This window comes from Drosophila navojoa, chromosome 2 (assembly GCF_054131105.1).
Source record: "Drosophila navojoa isolate 15081-1374.11 chromosome 2, UAZ_NAV_1.0, whole genome shotgun sequence".
Lineage (NCBI taxonomy): Eukaryota > Metazoa > Arthropoda > Insecta > Diptera > Drosophilidae > Drosophila > Drosophila navojoa.
In genome coordinates, this window is record NC_142890.1 from 22327066 (window position 1) to 22341178 (window position 14113).

The 14113-nt window shown below is 45.4% G+C and overlaps 7 protein-coding genes across 9 annotated transcripts in view; 3 read left to right on the forward strand and 4 right to left on the reverse strand.

Annotated features, from left to right (window-relative positions):
- The window catches only part of CDase (neutral ceramidase), a 192232-nt gene that overhangs the window by 43394 nt on the left and 134725 nt on the right, over positions 1–14113 (reverse strand). The window lies entirely within an intron of this gene.
- Positions 610–3088, forward strand: LOC108660087 (RING finger protein 37). The gene is made up of 2 exons (XM_018113354.3): positions 610–1726; positions 1802–3088. Exons 1-2 carry the CDS (start codon positions 1013–1015, stop codon positions 2570–2572), a joined length of 1485 nt encoding a protein of 494 aa, XP_017968843.1. The 5' UTR covers positions 610–1012; the 3' UTR covers positions 2573–3088.
- LOC108660055 (uncharacterized) lies at positions 3180–3866 on the forward strand. The gene has a single exon (XM_018113315.3). It carries the CDS (start codon positions 3286–3288, stop codon positions 3802–3804), a length of 519 nt encoding a protein of 172 aa, XP_017968804.1. The 5' UTR covers positions 3180–3285; the 3' UTR covers positions 3805–3866.
- mRpS18C (mitochondrial ribosomal protein S18C) lies at positions 3819–4488 on the reverse strand. The gene is made up of 2 exons (XM_018113316.3): positions 4339–4488; positions 3819–4283 (listed from the first exon to the last, which is right to left on the reverse strand). The coding sequence occupies exons 1-2, from the start codon at positions 4370–4372 to the stop codon at positions 3874–3876; spliced, it is 444 nt and encodes a 147-aa protein (XP_017968805.1). The 5' UTR covers positions 4373–4488; the 3' UTR covers positions 3819–3873.
- Positions 4633–6085, reverse strand: LOC108659722 (uncharacterized). Its single transcript, XM_018112776.2, has one exon. The coding sequence runs from the start codon at positions 6015–6017 to the stop codon at positions 4662–4664; it is 1356 nt and encodes a 451-aa protein (XP_017968265.1). The 5' UTR covers positions 6018–6085; the 3' UTR covers positions 4633–4661.
- LOC108660053 (116 kDa U5 small nuclear ribonucleoprotein component) lies at positions 6280–10016 on the forward strand. 2 transcript variants are annotated; one of them, XM_089256527.1, is made up of 7 exons: positions 6280–6383; positions 6625–6739; positions 6801–7472; positions 7537–7628; positions 7696–7887; positions 7949–9451; positions 9511–10016. In XM_089256527.1, the coding sequence occupies exons 2-7, from the start codon at positions 6626–6628 to the stop codon at positions 9866–9868; spliced, it is 2931 nt and encodes a 976-aa protein (XP_089112653.1). In that variant the 5' UTR covers positions 6280–6383; position 6625; the 3' UTR covers positions 9869–10016. The 2 variants fall into 2 exon arrangements, with proteins under 2 accessions (XP_089112653.1, XP_017968800.1); XM_018113311.3 differs by having other exon boundaries at positions 6288–6449.
- Positions 10003–14113, reverse strand: part of betaTub97EF (beta-Tubulin at 97EF) — a 29156-nt gene continuing 25045 nt past the window's right edge. Inside the window, exons 4-7 of one of the 2 annotated variants that reach the window (XM_018113314.3) lie at positions 12468–12635; positions 12088–12352; positions 10297–10619; positions 10003–10226 (exon numbers count right to left, since the gene is read on the reverse strand). In XM_018113314.3, coding sequence (XP_017968803.1) covers positions 10134–10226; positions 10297–10619; positions 12088–12352; positions 12468–12635 — 849 coding nt within the window. In that variant the 3' untranslated portion in view covers positions 10003–10133. Of the gene's footprint in view, positions 10227–10296; positions 10620–12087; positions 12353–12467; positions 12636–12750; positions 12919–14113 lie in introns of both variants that reach the window. The other variant, XM_018113312.3, reaches the window with a different exon arrangement.

Here is a 14113-nt window from a genome sequence, read left to right on the forward strand (position 1 = left end):
TTTTACTCTTAACAGTTTGATAAGGTTTAATCTATAATGAAGTTAATAAGTGATTAGCTAGTTAGTCCGAGTGTACTAACTGCAGTTTTATTCTGTATCTAAAAGCAATTTAGAATAATAGCGGGAGGCATTTGAACATTTTATTATTTTATTTTTAGAGTACTTTGCAGTAAACAACTATTTGCAGATAAGAACCAGTGGAATAATAATCATTGCATTGCTTAAAAGACAACCATTCTCATATATCTGAATTCCATTCGTTAATTTTAAGTGATTCTTTAGGCATTCAAAATATGTTTTTTGATGAAGAATAACTTTTTTAAAAGCGGAAACGCGCCCAATTTCGATTGTTATACTTTATATTATCGTTTGTCATTGTGAACCAAATAATAAATCGATAACATATTCGAGTTATTCTCGACGGCAATTACACGGCTTTGTTTTGGTATGCCTTTTTAAAAAAAATGAAACTAAAATCGGTCAAAAGCCAAAGAATAAAGAAAGCTTTTAGACTATAATTAATTAAATAAAAAAATAACTGATACCATTTAAGCCATTAATATCGTTAAATTTTTAAAATACCAAACATGCTTAGGCATTTGAATCACTATTGTGTGCGTGCATGACAACCCTGCTTTATGGCAGCTGGCATCATAATTCTAAACAGCTGAGTTATTAGCCATTAAAACGGGAAAGAAAAACGACGGAAAGATTTTATAAAAAGATCAGAATCTTTGGAAAAATTAAAGAAAATTGGAAAAAGTAATAGATCAATTAAAGAGATAAAAATATTTTAAAACGCTGCGCTGCGTGTGTGTTGTGACTGTGTGCGTGCATGTGAGGCGTGAGTAATTGTATGCGACACTAGCAAACACAGGAGTCAGTGACGCCATTTTCTGTGCGAATTAGCAGAAAAAAATCTGAGCAGGTGGGGCAAAACAGACGCAACGGCAACGCCGCGTGACCAATAACTGAGCAACGAAGAGAACGGACGCATACATAGGGGCATTCAATGAGCAGTCTAATCAACTTTCTTAATCCGAAACTAAAGCCCTCTGTGGAATGCGATGCCATCTGCGAGGATGGCTACACAGCTGCGAATCTCATATCAGACAATGAGGAGCACATCGAGCGGGGGTTTATGTGCTTCGCTGTATGCAAGCCGCCCGTTGATATCGTCTTTGACTTTCCCAAGGCCATCGATCTGAAGGTAATTAAGCTGTGGCACAGCTCCGGAGCTTTGCGCTCCACGGGCTTCGAGGTGCATGGCAAATATGATGGCATTTGGGAGCGTGTCGCCTATGTGCGTGACCTTCCAAAGGGTATGGATTCGGTAACGTTTTGCTATCAAAGCGATTACAATTCGCGCAGCAGTGCCGCAGCCGCACAACAGCGCAGCGAAAAGGTATTCTTTTTCAAGACGGCCCACAAGATATTGGGCGCAACGAACAGCGTTAAGATTGTGATTCGAGCTACAGAACGGTGTCCGCCTGTGCTGCGTAAAATACAAATGTGGGGTCTGCCTGCTCGCAGTCTAGATAAGGCCGATCGCGAGCTAATGAAAACTATATGGAGCGAGATAAGTGATCCGTATGGCCTCAGGGACCAAGCACAGCAGCAACAGGCAGGCCAGCGTTCGCCCTCGCGTCACATTCCGGAACTACGCGATCAGTCGAGGCTGGAGATACCAGAGGAGTTTCTTGACTCTATAACCTGGGAATTAATGGTGCGTAGATTGTATTGCACTACAGTAACTCTAACTCACGTTCTCGTTGCGTTCCCTTCTCTTTCTCTTTTTTAGATATTTCCCACGGTGCTGCCATCTGGTAAAGTGGTCGACCAATCCACCATTGATAAGCACTCGGAGGAGGAGGCCAAGTGGGGTCGCCTGCCTTCCGATCCGTTCACGGGACTAGAATATACCTCACAACGCAAAGCAATATTAAACCTGGCGCTCAAGGCGCGTATCGAAAAGTTTCTAATGGAGCACTCGGAGCACTTTAAGTCTGCGCCTCGCTCGCTGGGCAGCTCGCGTATGCGCCGCCGCCATGCCTCTCAGTTCGCTAGCCACATGTGCCTGCCGGGCAGCATGAGCGTCGGCACCTATTCCTCATTGAGTAGCGGTTACAAGCAGCAACAACGCAAGACCAAGTCAACAGTCACTGCCACAGCCACATCGGCATTCTCAGGTTCCCTTTCCCCAACATCGCCCCCCGCTGCTAAGCGCGCGCGACACAGCTACTCAGCGTATACAGTTAGCTCCACTGTCACCGCCAGCAGTGCAGATCAATCGCCGACGACCTCATCTGCTACAGGCACAACGTCTTCCATTGACCAGGCCATACAGCAGGCTCTGCAGAAGATCACCCGCTTCACCCAAGTGGTACCCACGCAGCCCATGCAGCCGCCTAGCTGCATCAACTGCCGCAGCGGTCAGTTTGCCTACGAGATTCGCACCTGTCGGCACCTGGTTTGCCGCGAGTGCCTCGTCATCCTATCGGCGGCGCAGAAGTGCGTGTGCAAGGTCTCTTTTCAAGGCGCTGACGTGGAGCGCTATCACAAGCTGTCGTAGTCGTGCCTATCCATTCAGCATAGTCTCGTATTCTAGTGCTTCAATATAATTAGGTTCGTGTATAGGATTTTTTGTTGCCAATCTTCAATCTTCAGATACCAGCGAAGCGGCGCTATTGGGCGTTCTGGCTTTACTTCTAATTTAATTGTATTTTTTCTTCATTTTAAATAGTGTCTTCTATTTTTTGATTATTGAGTTCGTAAGTTCGTAAAAATAGGTCTTAGAATAATTTATATCATATCAGCGTCGATTTTAGCAAGAGCTGAGATTTTTTATTCGAAGCCAAATTACACTTGGAATGACGGATTGGATGGATGGATGCTCATTCCCAATTATCAGTATCAGGTCACACTTAGTCGGCAATGCGATTAAACTTACATTATATAGTATATGTATAATCATAGAGCAGATAAAGCGCGCATAATTTTTGTAGACTTTATACAACCCACAATTGGATGGACAAGATCAAGCGCGAAGTTTATATATTCATAACATAATAAAGTTTAAAAAGAACAATATTTAACCTGGTAAGAGAAGCTTGTATCGGAGGCTCCAGGAAACTGTTATACAGATCAAGTTGAAGAAAGATTTGAATTTTATGGAAATAACACAACTGCACATGTGTGTGTGTGTGTGTTAAGCGCCTCAATAATTCGATTGTCTGGCAACGCTACCTAAAAATCGGACAATTGTAATAAACTAAATGCATCTGAATGGATGAAAATACTAATGTTACGCCGCAGCCAAGACGTCGTTTGGGATTAAGATTAATAAGAAAAGCCAATACTACGCCAGGGCTTCGTCAACAAATAAAACAACCGGCTGCAACACCACAATCCAAAGAGGAAAAGTCCTCTGACGCTATTGCAACTCCACGTGCTCTGCCTCTACAGCTGAAGGCAAACTCAACAATCTGTCGACGTCCTGGCTTGGCACGTAAGCGCAAAGATTTGACTAAGAAGAGACTGGAATTCGCAGCTACTGAGAAGCTAGAGGAGAGGCCTAAGACACCAGAGCAGGAGTCGTCGACAGAAAGTACAAAGCCCCAGCTTAACACATGGAGAGAGCGTGAAATAATTGAGCTGGAAGCCGATATAGATATATGGAGAAATGGCTTCATTGCTGCAATGGATGATTTACAGAAGTTGGTGCAGCCTAGAGTAACCAAACAATCTTTGCTCGCCCAATTAGGCATACCTCTAGAAATGCTTAAGTACTTAGATGAAGACTGATACACTAAATGAAATACAATTAGTATTAAAATGTATTTCGGCAAACAAAACAAAACGAAAAACGTGTGTCTAATATTTATGTGGGCGCACTGGCTTTTCAGGATCGAAGAGCTTGGGATCTTGCAGGAAGTCCAAATCCTTGTGGTAGCCCGGCATTAGCAGGCAGCGTTGGGCGCGTATTATCGCCTTCTCCACATCCTCCTGTTTCTGCTTGCATAACCCGGTTATGTGGCGGCCGTAAATGCGACCCGTGTAGGGCGATTGGAACTGGGACAGCAGCTTTACGTTCTTGTAGTGCGGTGTTATGTTGTGCTTGCACAATATGCACTGCTGTGGGTCCTTTTCAAAGGGATTTGGTATATCAATAGGTTCGTCGGCATTTTTTGTTGTGGCTGTGTTTTCCTCCTCACTCACAGCAGGCGCATTGGCGAACAAGCGAGGTAATAGTTGTTGCGTGCCCCTCAAACTACCCACATTTGCTAGGGGTAAAACTCAGTTATAAATATTCGTTTAGTTTATTAGATTATCATTTACCATTTCGAGCGATAAGTCTTGTTAACTTAAACATCTTTAATATTTCCGCTTTCGGTTATTAGGGCAGCGAGGCACACCAGGTAGAAAAGTAATAATGTTGCCAGTAGATATATTTCAACAGCTGTTTGCACATATGCCAGCCCTGGCAAATGGAACTCAACCATCTGGCAGCGTTTGGCGGTATTTTTAAATAATAATGCTTGGATATTGAATACAGAATTAAAATGCAAAGACTTTTAGTTATTATTGTATAGATATATGAGTAGATATACATGCTCCCAAATAAAACAAGTCTATCTGAACTTTTTTCACTATTTTTTATTTTATTCCCAATCCGTTTCGGGCATCACATCTGAAGAATAAGTGAACTTTCTCGGCTTAGGTTTAATTATATCATCCACAAATACAGCATTTTTTATGGTAGTTGTAGCTGTCTCTGCTGTGGTCGTGTCCTCAATAACAGCCCTAGTAGTACTTTCAACTGCAAAAGCGTTTGTCAGAGTAGGGGGTATATCAGTTGTGGTACTTTCAGGTGTTTCGGTTGTGGATGTAACTGCGAGAGTAGTAGTTGTGTCCGGTTTAGCAGTTGTAGTGTCTACCCGAAAAGATGTGCTTGATGGCGACTCGGCTGTGGTTGTAAATGTGGTTGTGTCTGGCGTATCGATAGAGGTCTCGGTTTGATAGGATATAAATATAGGTAGAGAAGTCGTTATATCTGGTGATTCGGTTGAAGTCTGGAAGTATGTTGTTGATAGTGATTCAGTCGTTGATATAGCTAAATTTGTAGTATCTGGTAAATCGGTTGTGTTTGCTGATTCGGGTGTATATTGCGTTGTAGTACTAGCAATGTTTGTGGTAAATTCTATTTCAGCTGACGTCTCTTGAGTAGCAAAAACGGGAACTTCGGTTGTTGAAGGACTTTCTGGCTGGGACAATGTTGTTGGTAGCGCCCAGTTTATATTGGTGGTGACATCAATCGTTGGCGTTGTTTCTGTGGTAAACTGATGAAATGCACTTTTTATGTTTTCCACTTCGGTGGCCGCTTCTGGCTTTGTTGATGTTGATTCTGTAGTAAAGTCACTTCGTGTGGTTGTTTCCATGAAAGATGTAGGGCTGGTTACAGGTTCAGATTCAGGTGCTAGTGAACTGGTTGTAAATGCAGCTTCAGCCGTTGGCTCTGTCGTCGAGCTATTTAAATAGTTCTCTTCGGTGCTTCCGTCTATAGTATTGATATAGTAATAAGGTGTGGTTGCTTCGACGCCTGGCGTAGTTCCAATTATAGATAGCAATGAAGTGGACATCTCGGGTATTGCCGTAGTACTCGTGGATGTTTCAGTTGTAGAGTAATTTGGTATATCATTATTCTCTGCGATATCAGCTTCAGCTGTCACCCAATCGAAATCATTGTTGGGAGTTGGAGTTGTACGCATTGGCACTGTCGGTAATAATAATGCTGACGGAATCTGCAGTATATTTGTCTTGTTTGATGGTCTATACGGCACATATTTCTTCACATTATATGGCTGGTGTATGCTGACGTAGTATTTTGACAATGTAACTAGGTCCTCGCGGCTGGCAATGGAATTTGGAAGAGCTGGTGTATTTGCAGCAATTCCAACTTTTCCAGCAATAATAGGGATTGCAAGTAAAACTGGCAGAAGAACCAGCAACACATTCATTTTGATGCGCTTGTAAGGGAACTACAAGAATGACTAATTACCCTAGAAATCTGTCGCTAAGTTGAAATCTTTATTTGTCTACCTGACCTACCCAGCATCACCTTTCCCTTACCTGTTTTAATGACTGTTAAGGGGTGGGCAAAGTAATTATAATGCGAACGGACGGTTGCAAAAAATCTAAGGAAATTCAAATATTATTTTTGCCGCCAGGGCTGCAGTACGTATTTGTAGTTGGCAGCTATAGCTAACATTGTGTTTGGTCACACTGTTGCCGGCCAGCTGTTTGCTTGATTTGAAAGAAGAAGAGTGGCGTGCATCGTATTCCGCGTTTTCTGTTGAAAATAATTTTAATTAAAAAAATACCAAGTATAACCCATTGCGAATACGCTCGATTCTGCTTCAAATCAATAAAAAAACAAATTTATAATTAAGGTAAGCTACTGGAGCCCCTAATTGCGGTTGCTCGGCGATGCCGGCTTAGTCGGGTAAACGTTTGGCAAATTTTCATTAGGGTGACCCATGTTTTTATTGCAACCATTTTTAAATCCTATTAGAGTGGATAACAAATATTATTAAGTACCCAAATAATTTTGCATGAATATTGCAGAATGGATTCTGACTTGTATGATGAGTTCGGAAACTATATAGGACCTGATTTGGACAGCGATGATGATGATGATCAAAGTATTTATGGTCAGCCCGATGTTCAGGATGATCAAGATGTAAGTAAATAAAAAACATAAATTATTCCACTGGTTATATATATACTATATGTTTTTGCAGGAGGATGCCATGGATGAGGATGAAGCGGAGCCACAAGATGATGAGGATAAAGAAGTAACAGCAGTTGTGTTACATGAGGATAAACGCTACTACCCATCGGCCGTCGAGGTGTATGGGCCGGACGTGGAGACGATTGTGCAGGAGGAGGATGCACAACCGTTGGACAAGCCGCTCATAGAGCCCGTGAAGAAGCTGAAATTCCAGATTAAGGAACAGGATCTGCCCGAAACTACTTACGATATGGAATTCATGGCTGATCTCATGGACACGCCACCATTGATTCGAAACGTTGCGCTTATCGGTCACTTGCACCATGGCAAGACTACATTTGTGGACTGTCTAATACGTCAAACGCATCCACAGTTTGAGAACATGGAGGAGCGCTCGCTGCGCTACACCGACACGCTTTTCACGGAACAGGAGCGCGGCTGCAGCATCAAGGCCACACCGGTTACGCTTGTCTTGCAGGATGTCAAGCAGAAGAGCTACTTGCTAAACATCTTTGACACGCCCGGCCATGTGAATTTCTCGGACGAAGCCACTGCTGCAATGCGCATGAGTGACGGCGTGGTGCTCTTTATTGATGCGTCCGAAGGAGTCATGCTGAACACCGAACGTCTGCTCAAGCATGCTGTGCAGGAACGGCTAGCGATTACTGTGTGCATCAATAAGGTAAGTTTATTGCTTGTATATAAGAAATGTAAATGTTTAGTTGCTAACTTAATCCCCATTTAAGATCGATCGCTTAATTTTGGAGCTCAAGCTGCCGCCTCAAGACGCTTACTTCAAGCTAAAGCACATTGTCGAGGAAGTCAACAGCTTGTTGAGGTTTGAGAATAGACATTTTCATATAGAGAATCAATTTTAATGAGAAATTCTCTTTTATATCTAACAGCACCTACGGCAGTGCGGATGATAATCTGATGGTTTCGCCTGTGCTAGGCAACGTTTGCTTTGCCAGCTCTTTGTACGGCTTTTGTTTTACCCTAAAGTCCTTCGCCAAGCTCTATGCGGATACGTATGAGGGCGTGAATTACAATGAATTTGCCAAACGTCTATGGGGCGACATGTACTTCCATAGCAAGTCGTAAGTTTGGATTTGAATGGTATCTAGGTGCTCATATAATAATCCTTAAATCCTGCAACAGGCGAAAGTTTACCAAGAAACCGCCACATAACTCGGCCCAGCGCAGTTTTGTGGAGTTCATTCTGGAGCCCATGTATAAATTGATTGCGCAAGTGGTGGGCGACGTGGACACTACGTTGGCGGATACCTTGTCAGAGCTGCACGTGCGCGTGTCGAAGGATGAGATGAAATCCAACATACGGCCATTGCTGCGCGTGGTATGCAATCGCTTCATGGGCGATTGCAGTGGCTTTGTGGATATGTGCGTCGAGCACATTAAGTCACCGCTGGAGAATGCCAAGCGTAAAGTGGATCACATATACACGGGCCCAAAGGAGGGCGATATTTACCGTGACATGATATCGTGCAACCAGTACGGCACCCTGATGGTCCACAGCTCTAAGATGTACCCCAACGACGACTGCACTTTCTTCCAGGTGCTGGCCCGAATTGTGTCCGGTACACTGCATGCTGGGCAAGAGGTGCGCGTGCTGGGCGAGAATTATACACTGCAGGACGAGGAAGATTCCCGGATTCTTCAAGTCGGTAGGCTGTGGGTCTACGAGGCGCGCTACAAAGTGGAATTGAATCGTGTGCCTTCGGGCAACTGGGTGCTCATCGAAGGCATCGACCAGTGCATAGTGAAGACATCCAGCATTGTGGACATCAATGTGCCCGAGGACCTTTACATATTCCGGCCGCTCAAGTTTAACACCCAAAGCATCATTAAGATAGCTGTGGAGCCGGTGAATCCCTCAGAGCTGCCAAAAATGCTGGACGGCTTGCGTAAAGTGAACAAATCGTATCCGCTGCTCTCCACCCGCGTCGAGGAGTCAGGCGAACACGTTATCTTGGGCACTGGCGAGCTGTACTTGGACTGCGTTATGCATGATCTGCGCAAGATGTACTCGGAAATCGATATCAAGGTGGCCGATCCAGTAGTGGCATTCTGCGAGACCGTTGTGGAGACCAGCTCATTGAAGTGTTTCGCCGAGACGCCAAATAAGAAGAACAAGATAACCATGATATCGGAGCCGTTGGAGAAGGGCCTGGCCGAGGACATCGAGAACGAGACTGTCTGCATCAATTGGAATAAGAAGCGCATCGGAGAGTTCTTTCAGGTTAACTATGATTGGGATTTGCTGGCAGCCCGTTCGATTTGGGCTTTTGGGCCGGATAGTACTGGACCCAACATTCTGGTGGATGATACGCTGCCCTCCGAGGTCGATAAAAATTTACTGACTGCGGTCAAGGACTCCATAGTGCAGGGCTTTCAATGGGGCACACGCGAGGGGCCGCTCTGCGAGGAGCCCATACGCAATGTCAAGTTCAAAATTCTGGATGCCGTCATAGCCAACGAGGCACTGCATCGTGGTGGCGGCCAAATCATTCCCACAGCCCGTCGTGTCGCCTACTCGGCTTTCCTCATGGCCACGCCCCGTTTGATGGAGCCGTATCTGTTTGTCGAGGTGCAGGCACCTGCGGATTGCGTCTCAGCGGTCTACACTGTCCTGGCGCGTCGCAGGTGAGTTTTAGTAAGATATACATTTGCTTGACGTGTATTCATTTATTCTATGCTTGCAGAGGTCACGTAACACAAGATGCGCCAGTCTCTGGTTCTCCTATTTACACAATCAAAGCATTTATACCCGCCATTGACTCGTTCGGATTTGAGACAGATCTGCGAACGCATACCCAGGGCCAGGCCTTCTGCCTGTCTGTATTCCATCATTGGCAAATCGTGCCAGGCGATCCGCTGGACAAGAGTATTGTCATCCGCCCGCTGGAGCCACAGCAAGCCTCTCATTTGGCTCGTGAGTTCATGATCAAGACACGCCGACGCAAGGGTCTCTCCGAGGATGTGTCCATCAACAAGTTCTTCGACGATCCCATGTTGTTGGAGCTGGCGCGACAGGATGTGCTACTCAACTACCCACTATAATTTATAGTCTGTAACTATCCAATAAAATACTGCGCAGGGCAGAACATTTTCAATGGAAGCAGGATTGCAAATTCGTTTACGAAGATTCTTGACCTGTTTTCAGCAGCAACTGAGAAATGAAAATGCATTCGTCATAAAGAAAATGAAATACTATGTTTACTGTTTATTAACGTTCATTACTTGTGTCTACGCAACTGTAAACCTAGTTAAATAGATAGATAGTTCAGCAGATAACAAGTAATACTCGATTATTTCGAGTACTTGCTTAGGCGGCGCCGTTCTGCAGTGCTTCTGATTCGTAGGCCTCCTGCTCGGCCTGCTCGTCGTCGAACTCGACATCGTCGTCGGCGGTTGCTTCCTGGAAGGAGTAGAAGAGTATGCGGTTATAGGCAAGGGAATTTGATAAGCTCAAGCTGAGGGTGTCCCACCTGGTACTGCTGATACTCGGATATCAGATCGTTCATGTTGCTCTCCGCCTCGGTGAACTCCATCTCGTCCATGCCCTCGCCGGTGTACCAATGCAGGAAGGCCTTGCGGCGGAACATGGCCGTAAACTGTTCGGAGATGCGCTTGAATATCTCCTGAATGGCCGTCGTGTTGCCAATGAATGTGGCCGACATCTTGAGCCCGCGCGGCGGAATGTCACAGACGGCCACCTTCACATTGTTGGGTATCCATTCGACAAAGTAGCTGCTGTTCTTGCTCTGCACGTTGAGCATTTGTGTGTCCACCTCCTTCATGGACATGGGTCCTGTTAATTATTAAGAGTGCAGCGTAAAAATACTTGAACTCTGCTTCTGGTGGCAGCATTTTTTCCGCTTTCTTTCACATCAAAAGCCAAGTTGGCTTTGATGCGTCAAGTAAATCCCCAAATCCCTGAATATGAAATACTAAACGGCTTCTAAGCCCTGCCAGCGCACTTGGCCACCTGGGCTATGCTTGTGCTGCTGCTGCCACTTTGGCTTCTGCCGGCGATGCCGGCGCTCTTAGGCGTAACTCTAGTGGGTGCGCCGGAGACGGGGCCTGCAGGTGATGGACACCAACAGAAGCAGTCCCATGAGGCAACTAAAAAAGCTGTTTAAATTCTTGCTTGCTTTTTTTCTGCGCTTCCCTGTTTAGTTTTTTTTTTTTTATATTTTAGCTGGCGCTCATTTTAGTGATTAATTATTTTGTAAGCGCGGACAAACGGAGAGGGGGACGCGGAGGAGCACGTTGGGCGACAGGCACTGCCGCTGCAGCCTTAAGTCACGTTCAGCATGATTAGTTAAGGCCCAAAAGCCGTGTCAGGCGGCGGTCGCGGCACTGGGACTGCGCCTGCGACTGAGATGGGGATGGGAATGGGGATTGGGATTGGGACTAGAGCCGAGACTCGCAATTCCCCAATGGATCTTGAAAGTAAATTTCTAATTACGCGCGTTTTGCGAGTCATCAGTCAAAGGCAAAGTGCGTGCGGATGGCGGGGGCGGTGGCGGTGGCGACGGCGGGGTCGTTCGAGTGTTCGGCTGTTGGGCACACAAGGAATAACAAATGAAATATTATGCGGCATACTTTTGGGCGCCGCAGCGCAGCAGTTTATTAATTTAAAAATTAGCGCGAAAAAATGCGACCCCCTGCCACGCGCCAGCAGCGAGAGCTACGCGAAGCGGGGAGCAGGAAGCGCGACTGGCAGCAGGACAAGGGCGACAAACAAATTTGCGCTACGTGCGCGCTGACGGATTGCAGCCTTTTTAGCCGCCTGTCGACGTGCATTAATCATTTTTAGTGGCACCCATAAGTAGGCTTTGCGTTTGCTAATAAAATTGTCGTCGCCGCGTCGCGTCGCAGCGGCGTGGCTACGTGACTACGGCTGAGGCCTATGCGGCGGACAGGTGCGCCAACCGCTGTCCATGACAAAGCGACTAAGTTGGACGGCCCTAAGCTGCGTTAGCTGCGCAACGGACGCTTAAGCCTAAACCACAAGCACACACACACACACACTCACACACACACACACACACACACATAGACACCCTCATACATAGACATAGTTAGCCACATCCGCGTTTGTTGCTTGTTGTTAAAAAACTATTTTTCTCCGTCGGAATGTGGGCGCGGCTCGCCCTTCACGTGAGACCCGTCAAAGAGCACGTGGAGCCCCGCTGTCGAGTCATGTCAACGACACCCAAAAGTCAACCCCATAATCGTGTCCATTTATCAGGGCAAAAGGCCAGAGCACTCACCACGGAAGATGCAGGCGACGGTTAGGTAACGTCCATGCCTGGGATCGCAGGCGGTCATCATGTTCTTGGCATCGAACATCTGCTGGGTGAGCTCGGCGACAGTGAGGGCGCGATATTGCTGCGAGCCCTTGGCCGTCAGCGGCGCAAAGCCGGGCATGAAGAAGTGGAGGCGCGGGAAGGGCACCATGTTCACGGCCAGCTTGCGCAGATCAGCATTCAGCTGGCCTGGGAAGCGCAGACAGGTGGTCACGCCGGACATTGTGATCTAGGGGCGAAAGAGATGCCGATTAGGAACTGCTTAACTAAATAGGTGCGATCGTGACATCATTAGTTAATCCTGAAATCGTCGTCGTCGTCCTCATCCGTTGCTAGTTACTTACAGACACCAAGTGGTTGAGATCCGAGTAGGTGGGTGCGCCCAGGCGTAAGGTCTGATAGCAAATGTCGTACAAGGCCTCATTGTCAATGCAGAACGTCTCGTCAGTGTTGACGCACAGCTCGTGCACCGAGAGAGTCGCATTATATGGCTCAACGACCACCTCCGACACCTGGATGGCACCTCGGCAACGTGGACAGGGGAACAAGGTGCGGCGGATGGATTGACCGAACACAAAACCGAACGAACAAACACATTAGTTAATCTGTTGGTGGGAATTCACTTACGGAAACCAGATGATTCAGATCGCCATAAGTGGGCGACGAGAGCTTCAGCGTGCGGAAGCAGATGTCATAAAGCGCCTCGTTGTCAATGCAGAACGTCTCGTCCGTGTTCTCCACCAGCTGGTGTATGGAGAGCGTTGCATTGTACGGCTCCACGACGGTGTCGGACACCTACGTAAATGGCAAGAGCGAACAACGGCAAACGGCAACAGAAACGGAGCAGGTGACGCATGCAAGAAAATAAAATAAAGCAAATACATATATTAATTGCCAGAGTTAATGAAAATCTAATGGAATGAATGAATTTGTTTATATATTAAATAATTATATATATGAATATATAAAATAATAATAAGTCACATTCCAATTAAATTGCCAACGAGTCAATAGTTCTTAATAGATAGAGATAAGGAGTTACCTATTTAGCGGAAGCTTAAATAAACTGAATTAGAATAGTTTACATAAGTTAAGTTTACATGCCTCAAATATTAAAACAGATGACTGGATTTAAATATATATATTTAAATATGCCCTATGATGTACTGAGTACACTAATACAGTAGAATTCTGTTATAACGACCCCGCTAACGGTTAATGTGACGAAAATTCTGGTTCCCAGACAAAATTATATGAGCAAACTTATACGGATAAAGCGTATGCCGGATATATCGACGGACCCTTGAGAATCGTCATAGCCGGATTCTACTGTATATATCATCGGAATATAGTATACCCAAAATTTATTTTTAATCAAAGTTCAATATAATTTTAAATCTTATTGAAATCAAAAGAAAATTCTCAAAAGTTTTCAATTGATATACATACATATTTACTATTATATTAAAAAGCATTCTCTAATCATTTTCATTGAGTGTCTGTGTTCGCTTGGAGCTCCATTAATTTATTGGTGATTTCTGTACATCAATTAGACAACTAAATTGCAGCTTTAATCTTCATTAATGGATTTGAACTAACTTAATTAAGCTACAGTGTCAACGGTGAATGCATAAGTTTCGTTCGGTCTCTCGAATGCAGAAATTAGAGAGATTGCATTCGATACTCAGAAATGTGTTTTGCACTGTGATTTTGCCTTGCTGTGGGAGGCATCGAGTGAAGTACATGAAAATTGCATTTCAGACAATAGATGCATGCAATGGACGCCGCACAACTAAATGGAAAATGGATGGGGAAAACGTGCTGCCCCTCAAGGATGTGCACCTGCCGCAGTCCCCAGCCAAGTGTTGCCAACCTGACGGGCATACAAGCCAGTATTTGTTGCATAAATGCACTTGCATATTGCATGCAACACTTCACGCATGTGTTCGAGTGTGTGTGTGCGTGTGTGTGCAACTGAAAATTATGTGTA

Bases quoted from the DNA above. Each gene is read 5' to 3' on its own strand.
- LOC108660087 (XM_018113354.3), top strand. From the start codon at position 1,013: ATGAGCAGTCTAATCAACTTTCTTAATCCGAAACTAAAGCCCTCTGTG. The intron at 1,727-1,801 runs GTGCGTAGATTG...TCTCTTTTTTAG, and splicing joins CTATAACCTGGGAATTAATG to ATATTTCCCACGGTGCTGCC.
- LOC108660055 (XM_018113315.3), top strand. From the start codon at position 3,286: ATGGATGAAAATACTAATGTTACGCCGCAGCCAAGACGTCGTTTGGGA.
- mRpS18C (XM_018113316.3), bottom strand. From the start codon at position 4,372: ATGTTTAAGTTAACAAGACTTATCGCTCGAAATG. The intron at 4,284-4,338 runs GTAAATGATAAT...TTTTACCCCTAG, and splicing joins AAGACTTATCGCTCGAAATG to CAAATGTGGGTAGTTTGAGG.
- LOC108659722 (XM_018112776.2), bottom strand. From the start codon at position 6,017: ATGAATGTGTTGCTGGTTCTTCTGCCAGTTTTACTTGCAATCCCTATT.
- LOC108660053 (XM_089256527.1), top strand. From the start codon at position 6,626: ATGGATTCTGACTTGTATGATGAGTTCGGAAACTATATAGGACCTGAT. The intron at 7,473-7,536 runs GTAAGTTTATTG...TCCCCATTTAAG, and splicing joins TTACTGTGTGCATCAATAAG to ATCGATCGCTTAATTTTGGA. The intron at 7,629-7,695 runs GTTTGAGAATAG...TATATCTAACAG, and splicing joins GAAGTCAACAGCTTGTTGAG to CACCTACGGCAGTGCGGATG.